The sequence below is a fragment of the Bison bison genome, unplaced genomic scaffold (genome assembly GCF_000754665.1).
Source record: "Bison bison bison isolate TAMUID 2011002044 unplaced genomic scaffold, Bison_UMD1.0 scf7180017864473, whole genome shotgun sequence".
NCBI classification, from domain to species: domain Eukaryota; kingdom Metazoa; phylum Chordata; class Mammalia; order Artiodactyla; family Bovidae; genus Bison; species Bison bison.
In genome coordinates, this window is record NW_011495034.1 from 9746951 (window position 1) to 9765130 (window position 18180).

The 18180-nt window shown below is 34.2% G+C and overlaps 1 protein-coding gene across 2 annotated transcripts in view; it reads left to right on the top strand.

Annotated features, from left to right (window-relative positions):
• TBC1D32 (TBC1 domain family, member 32) overlaps positions 1-18180 on the top strand; it is a 206302-nt gene that overhangs the window by 182277 nt on the left and 5845 nt on the right. For both annotated transcript variants that reach the window (XM_010861791.1, XM_010861790.1), the window contains 2 exons: positions 2704-2844; positions 14116-14304. In XM_010861791.1, coding sequence (XP_010860093.1) covers positions 2704-2844; positions 14116-14304 — 330 coding nt within the window. The remainder of the gene's footprint in view (positions 1-2703; positions 2845-14115; positions 14305-18180) is intronic.

Consider the following 18180-nt stretch of genomic DNA (forward strand, 5'->3'; position numbering starts at 1 on the left):
AATAAGATCATGGCATCTGGTCCCATCACTTCATGGGAAATAGATGGGGAAACAGTGGAAACAGTGGCGGACTTTATTTTTCTGGGCTCCAAAATCACTGTAGATGGTGATTGCAGCCATGAAATTAAAAGACGCTTGCTCCTTGGAAGGAAAGTTATGACCAACCTAGATAGCATATTGAAAAGCAGAGACATTACTTTGCCAACAAAGGTCCATCTAGTCAAGGCTATGGTTTTTCCAGTGGTCATGTATGGATGCAAGAGTTGGACTGTGACGAAAGCTGAGCACCGAAGAACTGATGCTTTTGAACTGTGGTATTGGAGAAGACTGTTGAGAGTTCCTTAGACTGCAAGGAGATCCAACCAGTCCATTCTAAAGGAGATCAGCCCTGGATGTTCTTTGGAAGGAATGATGCTATAAAGCTGAAACTGCAGTACTTTGGCCACCTCATGCGAAGAGTCGACTCATTGGAAAAGCCTTTGATGCTGGGAGGGATTGGGGGCAGGAGGAGAAGGGGTCGACAGAGGATGAGATGGCTGGATGGCATCACCAACTCAATGGACATGAGTCTGAGTGAACTCCGGGAGATGGTGATGGACAGGGAGGCCTGACGTGCTGCGATTCATGGGGTGGCAAAGAGTCGGACACGACTGAGCGACTGAACTGAACTAAACTGAACTGAGAATTATGAAATGATAATAGACCAGTTAACAAAACTTCTGTTGTTATAAGAAAGTTTACTGTAATTACAGGGTATAATCATTAGTATCTTATTGTCTTTCAGTCAGTTTGTTGAGTAGCTATTCTGTGTAAGTCTTGGTGCTAGGAGTTTTGTTGGTTACCAAAATTTGTGGCATAATTTCTTCCAACAGAGTATAATTCATAAGAGTAGAAGAATTCTTGCCTTATCTTTGGGAATCCATTACATAATAATGTTTTTTTTCTTTGAGATAATTAATTAATCTATTGTCCCCATGTCTATACAAACCTAAATATTTTGTATTAAGCAACTTAGAGACCAGTGTAAGAATATTTCTAAAATATATTATTTTTACACTCTTATTATATGTATATTCAGAAAATTGTTATCTAATTTGCATTGAAAATTAAAGTATTGTATATGTATGAGTTGATTTTTTTGCTCTTATGTGTATTTATTAGACTTATTAATTCTACTCTGCAACTAGTAATCAGTGAAAACACATTGTGTACTCAACAAAAGAAGATAAATCAAAGGATGCTAATTCTCATTCAGTTCATATATTTATTCTTAGCTATTTAATAAAAAACTAATTTTCTTTGACTGAACATCCATCTGAAGTTGACTACAAGATGTTCATTTAATATAATGCATATATCTTCAGTCATCAATATGTAATATTAATTTTTGTGTGTGCTGTGAGATAAATCCCTAAGAACCTATTATAAAACATAAATTTATAGCTCTATGTTTCCACAAATACATATTTCTCCAATATGAAATGGTAAATCATTATTTATCATAATGAATGATAAAACATGAAAACTACTGGTAAATCACTGAATTTCTTTATAACTCAAACATAAATTCTTAAAAACAGTTTAGCAATGAAATTTGAAAAAATTCTCATTTTAACTCATGTAATTGTTATATGTGTGTTTGATTTGTTTTGATTTTCAAGTATTAACTTTCCTTTATTAAAAAAGTTTGAGCTGCCCAATAAAGATAAAAAGGTAAATTTAAATTTGAGTTATATATGAAAATTTCTGAAATCAGTGATCTATCAATAGTTTTCATGTTTTATTATGATAGCAGATCCAATTTGAGTATCCAATTTTTTATCAGTCTATAGGATATAATTGCTAGTCTAATAATTTTTCTTAACTCAAAATTACATCTTCAAGTTTGTTCTTTGTTTAAAAAATGTATTGTGGTTAGATGTTGAGTTTACTAGATGTTGAGTTTGCAGTAACATTAAAGCATACAGCATTCATGATGATAAATTGTACTAAAGAACTAAATTGAAATAACCTACTTTATGAAGAAATTGCTGAAAAATGCATTTGTAAGTGTATGTATATATGTATCTATACATATATGATATATATACATAGAAATATAAATAAATACAAAATATATGAAATAAATTATAGATAGATAGATAGATAGCCTGAATTCATTAATGAGGATGCACCACAATTTTAGAGATGAATTTCTTATGGATTTCTCAGTTCAATTATTAGTAACTCAGGTTTAGATTTGGGTTATTTAACATTAGCTTAGAAAAAGCCGATTAGGCAAATATCTTAAGAGCTGGCAAACTATATAAACTCTTTTGATATTTTAGAGTCATTAACTAAAGTCAAGGATAATATAAAAATATTGAAATATGCTTAGAATTAAAATGTAAAGCATTTATTACTAATGTACTTATTTATATATTTATTCTTTCATGTAATACCCATCTCCATTATTCCATAGAGATTGAATTTGTCAAAATTACAAAGTGTTCATTGTATTCATTATCTCAGAAGGAAAGTATCATACTGCCTTTATTGAGGTTTAATCTTTCTTTGGTGTTTAACGTTCTAACTTTTTAATTTACATAAAATTTGCAGTAGGTTGTTATGTCACCATGTTAATTTTGAAGTACTAATTTAAAGCATAGGATTTAGATGTTTGTTTTTAAATTCATTAATTCTCGATTTTTCTCTTTGATGCAGAGGTACCTACCTATTGACACTATAGAATCTGGCATTCATCCAGTGTATTTTTGCAGCACTCACTATATTGAAATGCTACTGAAAGCGGAGGTGCCACTTGTATTTTCAGCTTTTCACATGTCTGGTTTTGCACCATCACAGGTAATTCATGGAAAATAGTATTTCTTCAACTCCCAGAGCTCAGTGTCTTTGCAAAGAAAATTATATTCTCATCAAATACAGAAAACACATTAAAATTAATCAATCATTTTGTAAATAGTTATATGTCTGCTGCTGCTGCTGCTGCTAAGTCACTTCAGTTGTGTCCGACTCTGTATGACCCCATGGACGGAAGCCCACCAGGCTCCCCCGTCCCTGGGATTCTCCAGGCAAGAACACTGGAGAGGGTTGCCATTTCCTTCTCCAATACATGAAAGTGAAAAGTGAAAGGGAAGTCACTTAGTCGTGTCTGACTCTTAGCGACCCCACAGACTGCAGCCTATCAGGTTCTATATGTGTTTAAATCTTTAAGCTGGCTTCCCCTAGGTCTTGCACATTACCATTACATTAGATCTCTGGCATTCACAGATTTTGAGTTCTGTTTCAGCTATTCAAGACATAGACATTCTGGAAATCTATGACATGTAGACTTTTTAATGGAGTATCTCCTTCATAAGGCTTCTGCAAGGATAGTATCTCCTACTGCAAATAGGATGATAGTATCTCATTCTGCAAATGATAGTATCTCCTTCATAAGGCTTCTGCAAGGATTAGGTAGACTAACTGAGGGCAAGAATTCTTATCACCACTGAGTATCTGGTATGTGAGATATTGTATCTTATCTAACAGTAAGCTCTCTTTTGGAGTCTGGGAAGGTTTAATGATGTCTTGAGGGCCTGGTATTGGGCATGTGGTTATTTGCAGTAGCCAAAGATGTCTCCCTCCTGTGCTTAGTCAGTCTTTCAGTGGTAGAGTGTGAATTGCTTCTTTACTATGTTATCAGGCTAAAATTTAATATTTTAAAACTTAAATCTTTCTTCTGTTTTTAGAATTGAATCTCTAGGTCAGAGTCCCAGAAGGTAGATACTTAACCAAAAGATACGAACACTTTTAAGGTTCTTGATGCATACCAAGTTGCTTTGATTTTGTATTCTTCTAATAGACATGAAGAGAGTGTCTGTTCTCCAGGACTGGGTACTTGGGTTTTTCAAAACTAATTGCTAAATTTTTAAAATTTGCAGGGTTTGAGGCTTTTTTGAACGTTAATAAGGTTGATTATAATTCCACAGTTTTGTTAACTAGTTGTATCTTTTTATTCATTGCCCATCTGTCTTAGTGGACTTCCTATTGACTTGTAAATATCCTTTAAAAGTAACCTCCACTATCCAAATCCCTTCAGTTCTTGAGTAATAATTTTTTACTTATTTTATAATTTGATCTATCTACTTATTTATTATTATATTTGTATTTATTATTCTGTTTTGCTTATTGAACTTTATTATTGCATCTTAACATGGGGTAAGAGTAAATAAACCTATTATTTACTTCCTAATGCTCTCCTAAAAAAGTCAATTTACTATTTATACCTATTGGTTCCTCTTATGTACACTTTAAGGAGATTTTTCTCAGGTCAAAGTGGACATTTGAATTTGAAATTTAGATTTTTATTCTGTTAAAATATAGATACTTTGAAAAAAATTATGTTCACATCACATTATTCTTCACATTATGATATATGCTTTTATACTTACTTTGAAGAGACCTTATATCACTTATTACATTTACTTGTATCAGGTTACTCTGCCTGTTGAATTTTAAATTTCCTGAAATTTAATAAGAAGTTCAAATATAACAAAGGAATTGCATGTAGTGGAAACGCCAATTCTTTCTTAGCCAATTCTGACTCTTACTATGTTTTTACCTAAATTCTTCTGAGAATTTTGAATCACAAAATGTTTAATTCTGCTTGGAATTAGTTACAATAAGTTCAACAATCCTTTCTATTTATATATATATATATAAATAAAATAATTCAAGCCAAGGAGAGTTCCTTTTGTCATTCTAGATTATGTGCTGTACTCAGTCAGTCAGTTGTGTCTGACTCTTTGGACCCCATGGACTGTAGCCTGCCAGGCTCCTCTGTCCATGGGATTTTCCAGATGAGAATACTGGAGTGGGTTGCCTTTCCCCTCTACAGGGGATCTTCCCAACCCAGGGATTGAACCTGGGTGTCCTGCATTGCAGACAGATTCTTTACCATCTACACCAAACATTTAAGAATGGATGACCAAAAACTGTGGGGAAAACTTTCAGTACCCAAGGCCCTACGATATCAATTTGGTGTACCTCTTTATCGTTTTGGCTTCTCTTTAACAATTTGGTATGTTATTATCAATTTGAAGCTACATATATGTAGATTTACCTAATAAAAAACTACTGCATTATTTCTGAGTAGTAATGTTATTATATTTCTTAAATTATCTAATGTAAAAATGCCTGTCTATGGCTCCTTATGTGAGCTAATCATTTTGTGTCTTAAGAAGTATGTATCATTGCTTTGTTATTATTAACCATTTTATTGCTAATTATGAAATATGAAAACAACATTTAAATAACTTGGTGTATGTAGTTAAGTAATTATTTATATACAAATTTTGTATTTCAAAGTTTACTCGTTCTGATCTAATTAGGAGCCATGCTTTTTAAAGTTGCATACTTATAGACATTAAGGGATTGGTTGATTAATGAAAGAATTTGTGAGCAGATTGCTAAATAAAATATACAGATCTCTAGACTAAAAATAATAAGCTCAACTAGAATACAAGCTCAATTAGCTAGAAATACATATTTGTTGATTAGCATTTGAGATGGGAAGGAAAATCAAAATGAAAATATACTTTTAAAATAAACAGAAAATCACATATTCTAATGAAAATGTAGAATTTTATTCTTTAAAAGAAAAAACTTTATTGTATTTTAGTAATTTTCCTATCCTAAGAAGTACCCCATATCTTTAATGACTTAACTTTTGTAATTCCTTGGGGTCATCATTTTGCATATCATTGATTATTGTACTATATTGTGTCAGCAAGTGAGGTAACATGTATAATCCTCCAAATACACTCAAGAAAAATCTCTTGATTTTTCTCATTGCTGCTTTTCCCCCCTCCATGAAAGCAGGATTAAAGAAAACTATTTTATTGTTTCATATTTTGTGACAGTGCATTTTGAAAATGCAAAGTATACAAATGTAAAGCAAGGTTTCAAGACTGGGAATGCCCCTTGTATGTGCATGTCCCCAAGCTTTCCCTTTCTTTATGTTGTTGATGTTGCTATTTGAAATGGTACCTTCTCCCTCCTTGTGCCCCATCTTTACTTGTCATACTTATCTTTGATATCTGTCCAAATGGAAACTTTTAGGATCACTTACAAGTAGATGATTCTGCTTTGAATTGTATGCAGTTTCTGTGTTACTCTTCTAGTAACACAGTACTCTTTGCTTTGTGGAATCATTATTTGTGTGTTTACCTCTTTCTTACTAGTTGAAATTTGTTAAAGATATGTATGCCTGATATATCTTCAAGTCTTTTAAGTATCTTGACACAGTGTCTTGTCTAGAAGTGCAATAAATATACTTTTTTATTTATATCAGTGCTTCACAGTATAAAAGTGTGTTTTCAGATCTTATTTCATTTAAAATTTTAACTTCATTTGACAGATGGAGAAATTCAGGGACATTCAGGATCAGTGAAATGAGTGAATTGACTTATTGATATAACCCTGATAGCAAGGACTTCACTTGAAACCACATCTTACTTTACTAACATTCTTTCTATGATGAATAAATAAAATAATGTCAGAAGAGTTTTTAAAAATAGGGTCTTTGTATCATAAAACTTAATCATTTAGGGCATACCTCTTTTGACTTAATCAGGTATTCTTAAGTAATTGTTCTAACTAATGTTTTTACTAAAGAATTAAGTACATTTTTTGAAGATTGTTTTATATCTAGATACACCTGAGAATAATTTACCTTAGATATAATAATGATGTTTTTATCAGTGTTTCATCATAAAATGTCCTTTGTCATGAAAGTGAAAGTCACTCAGTTGTTTCCAGCTCTTTGCAACCCCATGGACTATACAGTCCATGGAATTCTCCAGGCCAGAATACTGGAGTGGGTAGCCTTTCCCTTCTCCAGGGGATCTTCTCAACCCAGGGATCAAACCCAAGTCTCCCTCAGGTGGATTCTTTACCAGCTGAGCCACAAGGGAAGCCCAAGAATGCTGAAGTGGGTAGCCTATCCCTTCTCCAGCGGATCTTCCCAACCCAGGAATCAAACTGGGGTCTCCTGCATTGCAGGTGGGTTCTTTACCAACTGAGCTATCAGGGAAGCCTGTGGTGTTTGGCATAAGCTTAAGTATAAGGAGCAAACTTTTCTAGGAAGGCTATGGTACATTTTGATACATATTGTGTAAGGGATTTTCCTCCCTTTTTATCCTAAAGTGAATGTGTTAGTGGCTCAAAAAGTCATTTAAATGTTTCAAATATAATTAAATGTAAGGAATATTGGTTTACCATAAAAACATAATTAGTTTATTTTACTTTCTTTGTCATCTATTCCATTAATTGCTAATAGCAATTTTATTAATAGTATATTTTTGAGATTTATGTGAGGGAATTTTGCAGTTTCTAGCAAAAGCACACATGCATTTACCCTTTCATCCAGCCATCTCATTTATAGAAATCTATCCCAGAAATACACTGACAAAAATTTTGAAAATGCCTGTGTATAGATATGTTTTGTAGCATATAAGACCATATAGTATAAAGACTGGTGCTTCCCTGGTGGCTCAGTGGTAAAGAATCCGCCTGTCAATGCAGGAGACACGTGTTCAGTACCTGGATCAGGAGGATTCCCTGGAGGAAGAAATGGCAATCCACTCCAGTGTTCTTACCTGGGAAATCCCATGGACAGAGGAGCTTGGCCGGCTACAGTGTATGGAGTTGCAAAAGAGTTGGCCATAACTTAACAGCTAAACAACAACAGTAACTATCAAAAGACTAGGAATAATACACATGTCTATAAATAGGGACTTGTTGAGTTAGTTATGGTTTATCTATAGGGTAGTACTGCTCCTGCTGCTGCTGCTGCTAAGTCGCTTCAGTCGTGTCCGACTCTGTGCAACCCCATAGACGGCAGCCCACCAGGCTCCCCCGTCCCTGGGATTCTCCAGGCAAGAACCCTGGAGTGGGTTGCCATTTCCTTCTCCAAGACATGCAAGTGAAAAGTGAAAGTGAAGTCGCTCAGTCGTGTCCGACCCTCAGCCATCCCATGGACTGCAGCCTTCCAGGCTCCTCCGTCCATGGGATTTTCCAGGCAAGAGTATTGGAGTGGGGTGCCATTGCCTTCTCCACAGGGTAGTACTATGCAGTTATAAAACTGAATAAGAGATACCTCTGTATATTGCCATGGAGTGATAGTCAGGATCTTTTGTTAAGAGAGATAAAGGTGGAGAACAAAAACAAAAAAATGTTTAGTATTTTACTATTTATATGGGAAAGCGTGGGAATATAAATACAAGTTCAAATGTGTTTGTATTAAAAAATGAAAGAATGTATCATATTTTGTTAAGTGATTGCTTATAGGGATAAGCAAGAGTCAGGAAATATACCTTACTTTGGAGTCATTTAAATAGTTCATATCATACTATAAATACATATAATTAAATGAACCTAACAGTACCTACTTGACAGTATAACCTTGTAAGAAGCACTTTGATTTTTTAACCATTTTTAAAGTATAGTAAATTTTCAATGTATTAATTTCATATGTATGTCAAAGTGATTCAGTTATACATATATATGTACATATATATGTTATTTTTGGAATCTTTTCCATTATAGGTTATTACAAGGTATTGAATATAGTTCCCTGTGCTCTCTAGTAGGTCCTTGTTATTTATCTATTTTATATATAGTGGTGTTTATATGCTAATCCCACACTCCTAATTTATCTCCCACACACCCTTATTGTGTCCTCTGGTAACCAGAGAAAGTTTGTTTTCTATGTCTGATTCTCTGTTATGTAAGTAATTTCATTTATATCATTATTTTAGATTCCACATATAAGTGATATCATATGATGGTTGTCTTTCTCTGACTTCCCTTAGTATGATAATCTCTAGGTCCAACCATGTGCTGCAAATAGCATTATTTCATTCTTTTTTTATGACTGATATTCCATTGTGTATATATATATACCACATCTTCTTTATCCAGTCATCTCTAGATAGACACTTAGGATGCTTCCATGTCTTGGCTATTGTAAATACTGCTGCAGTGACCATGGAGGTGCATGTGTCTTTTTGAATTAGAGTTTTCTCACATAAATGCACAAGAGTAGGATTGCTGGATCATTTGGTAACTCTTTTTTTAGTTTTTACAGAACTTCCATACCGTTCTCCAGAGTGTCTGCACCAATTTACATTCCCACCAACATTTTGGAGGGTTTCTTTTTCTCCACACCCTGAAAGGCACTTAATTTTTTTTAAGGCACTTTAAAACATAGGCATTTGACTGTACATCCCAAGTGATATGTTGTCTAAATGACAAAGAAAACAACAGAAATATTACTGTTTTAAGTATTCATGTTGCTTATGGTAGTGCTGGTATTATTATTATGGATTCTTATTTTTGTCTTGTTCAGTAAATGAAACAAAAAATTGATACCATTGATAACTCAGATTTTCAGTTTGTTTTAATGCAAGCACAGATATATAGCAATTTATGATGTGTTTTATCTTAAAAGCTTTAAGAAGGGAAACCTGTAGAGGAAAATGGACTTCAGAGACATGTCAATCAATCCAAATTTTGAAACTGTGATGGCTCTGGTGTATATAATGCTTTCTTCCTATTATGTGTATTTGGAATAATTACATAATAAAAATGTTAAAGAAAAGAGTTCATCATGTCTGTTTGGATACATATTATTTCTTTTGTCCTGTTAGAGCCCTAGACTATCAGCTAATATATAGATCACTTCATCTTATAAAAATAGAGAAGCTATTTGCTTAAGGTTTAAAAGACATAACTCATAGTTTAGCATTCTTCCAGGGATATAGTGTTCTGAATTCTATCACAATTGAATAATTCTGGGATATTTTGCTCATGTAATAGCAGTAGCTGGTATAGTTTCTGCCAAATGAAGAAGCTCATATATTTAAAAGGTGTATGTCTCCTCTTTAAGTGCAAGTTCTGTGAGGACAGGGACTAAATGTATTTTGTTCACTTAAGAATTATAATAATGCTTGTTGTATATTAGGTACATAAGTGTTTGTTAAATGAATGATAAACATCTGTACCTCTGTTATAGAATAACATTTATATAGCACTTGATATATTTTCAAAATGCTTTCAATTATAATGATTCATTTTTCCTCTCTTAAATTTCCCACATGTTGAAAAGGCTGGTATTATTCTCCATCTGGGGCTTTCCAAATGGCGCACATAAAGAAACCGCCTACCAGTGCAGGAGATGTAAGAGCTGCTTGTTCAATCCCTGGGTCAGGAAGATCCCCCTGAGGAGAGCATGGCAACCCACTTCAGTATTCTTGCCTGAAAAACCCCATGGACAGAGGACCCTGATGTGTTATATTGTCCATAGGGTTGCAAAGAGTTGGCTGTGACTGAAGTGACTCAGCACACACACACATTCTACATTTAATGAAAAAACAAAACATAGAAAATAGTGCTTGAATGTTGTGTAAATCCCAGAAAATTGCAGTCGCTTTAGAAACCATGTATAATAAATAAGTAATTACAGATCTGAGGACAACTTTCTTTTAACCAGTACGGATAAAGCTTTAGGAATAAGTAAATATTTTGACTTCAGATGTCTTTGTTTGAATCATAAAAGTGGTAGGTTTAAAGGTCAAAATGAGTCAGTGGTCAACAGTTTCACACCTTTCAACCTGTAGAATAGTCAGACCAACTAAAAAGAAGATGGGAACTGTGATCCCTTCATCATTATCCACTTGCTAGTCACCCATGAAGCTGACAGCTGAATGGGAACTGATTTCTCTGGCTGCCCAGATCATTTGCATTAATTTTCATTCTTCAATTGTTTCTATTTATTCATTCATCTAGAATCTTTCGTTTTCATTAACAAAGCATGGCCCTTGCTTGACTAGTATTTATAGCTGTGACAAAGCATGGTCAGAACCCTGGCAGTAGTGCATTAGGGAATTAAGAGCCACTGACTGCTTCAACCCATCTAGTCAAGTAGGAACAAGAATTGCTTCCTCCCCAATGCAGCAGAGCTGTAGATACTTGATTGGGCAGTGGAAGTTTGGTGATTAACTTTGCATGACAACCTGCCCTCCAGGTCGAGATCTAGAAGAATCCTATTGCTGCCAAATGAAATTTAAAGTTACGACCAAAATAAATTAAATATATCCTGTCCATTGACAAATACTGAATGTTCATGTGTATATTCAAATTCAATATTGAGTTAACCTATGGCTCTATAAAAATATTTTGGAACATAATAGAAGGGAACATATTTGTAAAGAAAAATCTGATCCTGAGAACAGAATTACAGTTAAAAAAATAATTGGTTATATATAGTTGGCATTATCAATAATAAGAAATATGACCAGAAGATGAGGGGGAAAATGATATGCCTATAATAGCTAAAATTAAAATGTTAATGGTTGACTTGAGTAATGATGTATGGAAAACAAAAATGTAATATCATCTGATATGGGCCGATTTGTTGTTCAGTCACTAAGCCATGTCTGACTCTTCATGACCCCATGGACTGCAGCATGCCAGGCTCCTCTGTCCTCCACTGTCTCCCACGGTCTGTCCATAACCATCTCATCCTCTGTTGCCCTTTCTCCTTTTGCCTTCAAACTTTCTCAGCATCAGGGTCTTTTCCAGTGAATCAGCTTTTTGCATCAGGTGGCCAAAGTATTGGAGCTTCTGCTTCAGCATCAATCCTTCCAGTGAATATTCAGGATTGATTTCCTGACAGGTTAGATCTCCTTGTAGTCCAAGGGACTTGCAAGTGTCTTCTCCAAACCACAATTCAAAAGCATCAGTTCTGAGGCACTTGACTTTCCTTATGGTCCAACTCTCACACTTGTACATGACTACTGAAAAAAGCATAGTATCCTCCCTGCAAAAAAAAAAAAAAATCATATGTTGAAATTCTAAGCCTCAGTATCTCAGAATGAGGCTATATTTGGATATAGAGTCTTTAAAGCAGTGTGTGTGTGCTAAGTCACTTCAGTCGTGTCCAACTCTTTGTGATCCCAAGAGCTGTAGACTGCCAGGCACTTCTATCCATGGGATTCTCCAGGCAAAAATACTGGAGTGGGTTGCCATGCCCGTCTCCAATGGATCTTCCCAACCCAGGGATTGAACCCATGTCTCTTATGTCTCCTGCATTGGCAGGTGGGTTCTTTACCACTAATGCCACCTGGGAAGCTTTAAAGGGGTTATTAAGTTACAATGAGGTCATTAAACTTAATTATGAGGTCATTAAAATGGGCTTCCCTGGTGGCTCAGACAGTAAAGATTGAGGGAGGCCTGGTTCAGTCCCTGGGTTAGGAAGATCCCCTGAACAAGGGCATGGCAACCCACTCCAGTATTTTTGCCTGGAGAATCCCCATGGACGGAGGATCCTGGCAGGCTACATCCATGGGGTTACAGAGTCAGACACTACTGAGTGACTAAGCACAGCACAGAGGTCATTAGGGTGGGTCTGAATCCAATATTACCATTACCTTACAGGAAGTAATTTGGATACCAGACATGTACAGAAGGAAGACCTCTGTGAAATGAAATGTGAAAATGTAGGGAGAAGATGGCCATTTACAAGCCAAGAAGAGAGGCCTCAGAAGAAACCAACCCTGCCAGTACCTTGATCCTAGACTTTTCCAGAATTATGAGATCAATTTCTGTTAAGTCACCCAGTGTGTTACCTTGTTACGACAATCTTATCAAACTAATACCCATGTTAAAGGCAGTTAAAAGCAGAATCAACATTCCCCCCAAATTGAGTCAGGGATATAAAAGCAAAGTTTAGAAACTACTGGAGAATGTATTTTTTTAAAGGTCAACACAATAGAACAAAAAAGAAAAATTTGTGTGTGTCTTTATTTATCTTTGTATGACAGATTGAGATATGCTTTATCTTTATATCTGTTCCCATTCCTTCTTCCTCACCCCTAAAAATCAAAACTATAGTGAAGAGAGGTTAAATAAAAGAAAATTCTCCTCAGTGATAATTTTTAAGTCATAAATGAAAATTAAAATATTTGAAAGTAATTGTCTCAGTTTCCTAGGAATGTCATATCAAAGTACCACGAACTCAGTAGCTTAAAACAACAGCAATTTATCATCTCACAGTTTGAGAGGATAAAAGTGTTGGCAGGGCTGTGTTCACTTAGACAGCACTGAGAAAGAACTGTTTGTTGCCTCTTTCCTCTCTTCTGGTAGCCATTGGTATGTCTCAGCTTATAGATACATCACTCCAATCTTCTGTCTTCACGAGACAGTCTCTACGTGTGTCTTTTCAGGGCCTTCCCACTGTGTGTTCACATTTTCAGTTTATTTGATATAAGTCATGTTGGAATAAGGCTCACCCTAACCTCATTTTCACTTGATTACCTCTGTAAAGACACTGTTTTCAAATAATGTCACATTCATAGGTCCTGGGAGTTAGGACTTTGACTTATTCTGGGGGGGAGAGACACAATTCCACCCATAACATTGCTGTACCAAAACATTACCAATGTTAATCACTGTATTATTATCTTTTAGTAGGCATGTATTGCTTTTATAATCTGAAAAATGTTTTTCAGAAAGTAAATGATTTTTGTAAAAAGTCTCATTTTTGAGTTCTGTACATTAGCTCTCAGTTTCTATGTTATATAATTCTGGTTGATTTAAATTGTTTTATTATTCAGCAAGAGTCCATTTGCATTAATGTAACATTTAGCAATCTGTCATCTGCATAATTATACATCTGTGATTCTAGGTAGGATAGAAGATGCTCCCATTTCTGAATTAAAATAGTCTCAGCATTTGTTATCTGAAGAGAGCAGACTAGTGTTATAGGTAAGAGAAGGACAATATGAATCAAGAAGGCATTTAGCAATAGCATAGGAACAGTATGAACACCATCAGTTAACCCCTAAGTCCTGAGTTGGGACTTGAGTAATGGCCTTGGGAGGCCATTAGAGTTTTCTCACACATTAGGCAAGTAGGTGAGGCATCCTTATATCCTTATTAGGCTTCTTGTAGTCAGACTGTCTATTTTGATTGAATGGTTTTATGTGAGTTATTATATTGAGTACTGCTTTTAAAAAGTCAAAATGGCTATGTCAGCTTTCTAATGACCTAACTTTTATTTTTTTTTCCTAGATTTGTATGCAATGGATAACTCAGTGTTTTTGGAATTATTTAGATTGGATAGAAATCTGCCATTACATTGCTACCTGTGTTTTCCTTGGTCCAGATTATCAAGTGTATATCTGTATAGCTATATTCAAACATCTTCAACAAGACATTCTACAGCACACTCAGACTCAAGATCTGCAGGTTTTCCTAAAAGTGAGTAACTTTATTTCTAGAGGAAAAATTTTGGTTGAAAGTTGTCAACTTTGATGGGGTGCCTAGTGCCAGGTATTTTTCTATATGCTCATGCAATCCTAAAAACAACCTTGAGAGGTAGGTATTATAATCTTTATTTTAGAGATGAGGAAACAGGTATTAAGTACATTGCCCAAGATTTTACAGCTGATGAATGCTGCTAAACTGTGATGGGGCTGGGATATGAAGGTAAGCTGTCTGGCTACAAATTTTGCTTTTAACCAGTATGCTGTGCCTAAAGGACTTTTTTTTTTTTTTTTTTACTCCTGTATCTTATTTAGCTAATAAAAGTTCAAGTTACTATGTGTTAATACACAGCTTTGAAACTTTTTTAAAAATGTAATTTATTATACCTTCATACTCTATTTTTCTAAATTTTGAAATATTTTTTGAAAGGTTTCCATGAAAGAATCTATCTTAACACTGTTTTTAAAAGTCATTATTATATAGAAGTACAGAAGTTAATATTTTAAAGCAAGATCAAATAGCTTTCTTTTTCACAATAATGTGACTTTTGAAACTCTGGACTTTAGAAAATATAAGATATATAAATACCTCCCTATATGTGATTCTTGCTGAAAATGCAGATTTGTTTTAAGTTTAAATATTTCCTTGAATTTAAGTATATTTCCCTCCCCCTGCTACCCTCAGATACATACACATGCATAGACACACTTACCCTAGAACCAACATTCGTCATATGTAGCTTTTTTCTAGGTGGACAAATAATTTCCATGTGAATTAATTTTATTTTTATTATTTATTGTTAGATATTTTTCAGTTATTTTTCTTTTTTTGTTTCTCATTTATTTTTTATTAAAGCATAATTGCTTTACAGATTTTTGTTGTTTTCTGTCAAACCTTAACATGAATCAGCCATAGAAATATATATATCCCCTCGCTTTTGAGCCTCCCTCCCATCTCCCCCCATCCCACCCCTCCAGGCTGACACAGAGCCCTGTTTCAGTTTCCTGAGACATACAGCAAATTCCTATTGGCTATCTATTTTACGTATTGTAGTGCAAGTTTCCTTGTTACTTTTTCCGTACATCTCACCCTCTCCTCCCCTCTCCCCATATCCATAAGTCTATTCTCTTTGCCTGTTTCTCCATTGTTGCCCTGTAAATAAATCTTCAGTACCATTTTTCTAGATTCTATATATATACGTTAGAATATGGTATTTATCTTTCTCTTTCTGATTCACTTGTCATTTGATGATGTCTTTTGTAAGTAAATGTCATTGATCATTTAAGATTGATAAACTGTCAATCAATTTTTATTTCATAAATACTAAATCCAAAAGGTCTCAAACTTCCTACATGTATCATAGAATTATGATCTTAGAAACATTCTTAATGAAATAAGGTATAACACAACAATGGTCATACAAGCAGAAGGAAAATTTAGGTAGAAAAAGAAAAAAATTATCTGTAAAAGGTGATTTGGAGAACAGGGATGGTTAAGTAAGTGAGAATTATATTGAGGACAAAATGTGGGTTCCTTTTCAGTAAGGGGCATTTTCATTAGTTGCAGTGGTCAGTTAAAGGGATTTCAGGGCCTAAAATTTCCCCAAATACTTACATTTGAATGCCTTCTTAACCTATAATTATCTATTCTCTTATCCTACTTTAGTTTCTTTTATAGTGTGTGTCACTGACTGAAATTATCTTAGATATACTGTCAGTCTTCCCCAGTATACTGTATAAGCTCCACAAGGATTGTGATTTTGTCTATCTCAGTTACTAGTGTATTTTTCAGTGCTTTCAACAGCACCTGGTACATGGTAGGTGCTCAATAAACACTTGCTAGAGTAAACAATGAATGTAAATAAATATAAAGGGAGAGATTAATGGACTTAATTGTATTCACATTGAATAACAAAAATTACTAACACCTTCCTTTCCACCAGAGGGGTGTCCATATATTTCATCATGTTTAACCTGATAGATGCTGGTGATTATTGCAATCTCACCTCTTCCTGATTGCTGCCAGGAAAAATAATAGAGTTTACAAATGGTGACCTCTTTAAATATTTCCCAAACTCTGTTGTGCTCTAGGCATAATGCTATCAGTTTAAAACTAAAGAATTTTAAAATGAGGGTTTTTTAAAGATAAAAGATTATCTTTACTAAGTCCTACTTAAATTACTAAAATTTTAATTGAATTGGCTTAAATCCAAAGTAAGGGCATGTTGGCAAAGAATTAATTTTAGCAGTTGTCCTGGAGCTAACCTTACTTCTTACTCCTGCTGTTTGCATTCATCTGAGGTATTAGGAAAAATGCCTTTCTAATACCATGACTTCATGTTATTTTTTGTTTCCAGCAAGTAGATCTGGGGTCACTGATCTCTTTTGATGAGCAGTTATTTTTCTTGTGAGATAAATTCCAGTATACTCTATTAAGTATGCATTTACATACCCCTTTAACTACTCCATTAAGCCCAGTTAAAATGTCTTCTTTGAAAAGTATGTAAACATATGTACACTATTTTTCACTTATTCATATATTAACCAATAATGAAATTTCAATTAAGGAAGTGATTTTATTCTTCCTTTCCTCAGGAAAGGAAAATCCACCAAGTCAGAAAGACATAGGATTTTTAAAGTCCTCATTAAACTGTTGTTATGGGGATTAAACCTTTGAAATTAGGTTTTATACTTTCTGATCCAAAATCTCAGACTTGTACAAAGGGAGAAAAAACTTGTCAATAATTTTCCATATAACTACATACCACAGCCATAATGATATTCTTACGTAGGTTACGTTATGCCCTGACTCTACATATTTAGTAATGACTGTTTCTGATAGGAACAGGACGTAGAGTAGTTCAGGGGACTTTTACTGTTTATTGTATGCATTTATGAGGGCTCTTTTTTTTTTAATTTTTGAAGAATGAGCCCCTACTTTTGTAATAAAGCTATTTTTAAAAAGGGTATTAATCATTATATAAAAATAGAACAAGCATCAACTGTGCTAAATGAGTTCAAATAATTAGACCCAGTTGAAATAGTTTGCAAAATATTGAAAAACCACAAACATGTTTTCAATTACAGTATTATCAGTTATCCTGAGAAACTTGAGAAAATGAGATGATTCCAGAAAATTGAAAATATGAAATTCTTTTCCCTGTTTAATTTCATGTATTTACAGAAAGAGATAAGATAGAAGCATTGCTTTAGGAATAAAAATCTCTCTGAAGCATATAGTATAGAGAAAATACCAACTCATTCTGTATTCGCTTTGGTTTGGGCTCAAGATTTGAAATTAAGTAATTGAGTCTAGACTCGGTGCTTGAATTTATGGTAACCCCCTGAATAATTCTTCATGATCTGTATATTAAAAAAAGATGACTTGGGATTTCTTAACTAAGTTTTACCTAATTAAAAAAAAAAAAAAAGCAGAATAACTTGTTTATATTTCCTCATTTGATTAAACCACTAAAAGATTAGATGAATGCCATGGGTGTAAGTTTATCAGCAAGGTATCGTCTGAGTTTTTTGCAGCATCTTTTTAAACACAATAAATATGTGGGTTGGATAATAGAGCAGCTAAGTGCATTATTCCCACACTATGGCATTGGATAAATTACAGCTGAGCTAGAAGACAACTTCTAAAGATGTGCTGAAAATCTTAGTCTTGAACCTAAAATTTTTCTGTGACAGATGATAGTTCAGAAAATCTGTAGGCATCAAACTTTCAGAAACGAAAACATCATCTGACAAAATTAATTTTCTCAATATCTCAGACTTGAAAATCTAAAGTTGGGTTGGTTTGTTTTCTAATGAATCTCTTTTTTTCTCTCTCTCACATGCATTCCCCTACCCCCGCCCCCCCCCA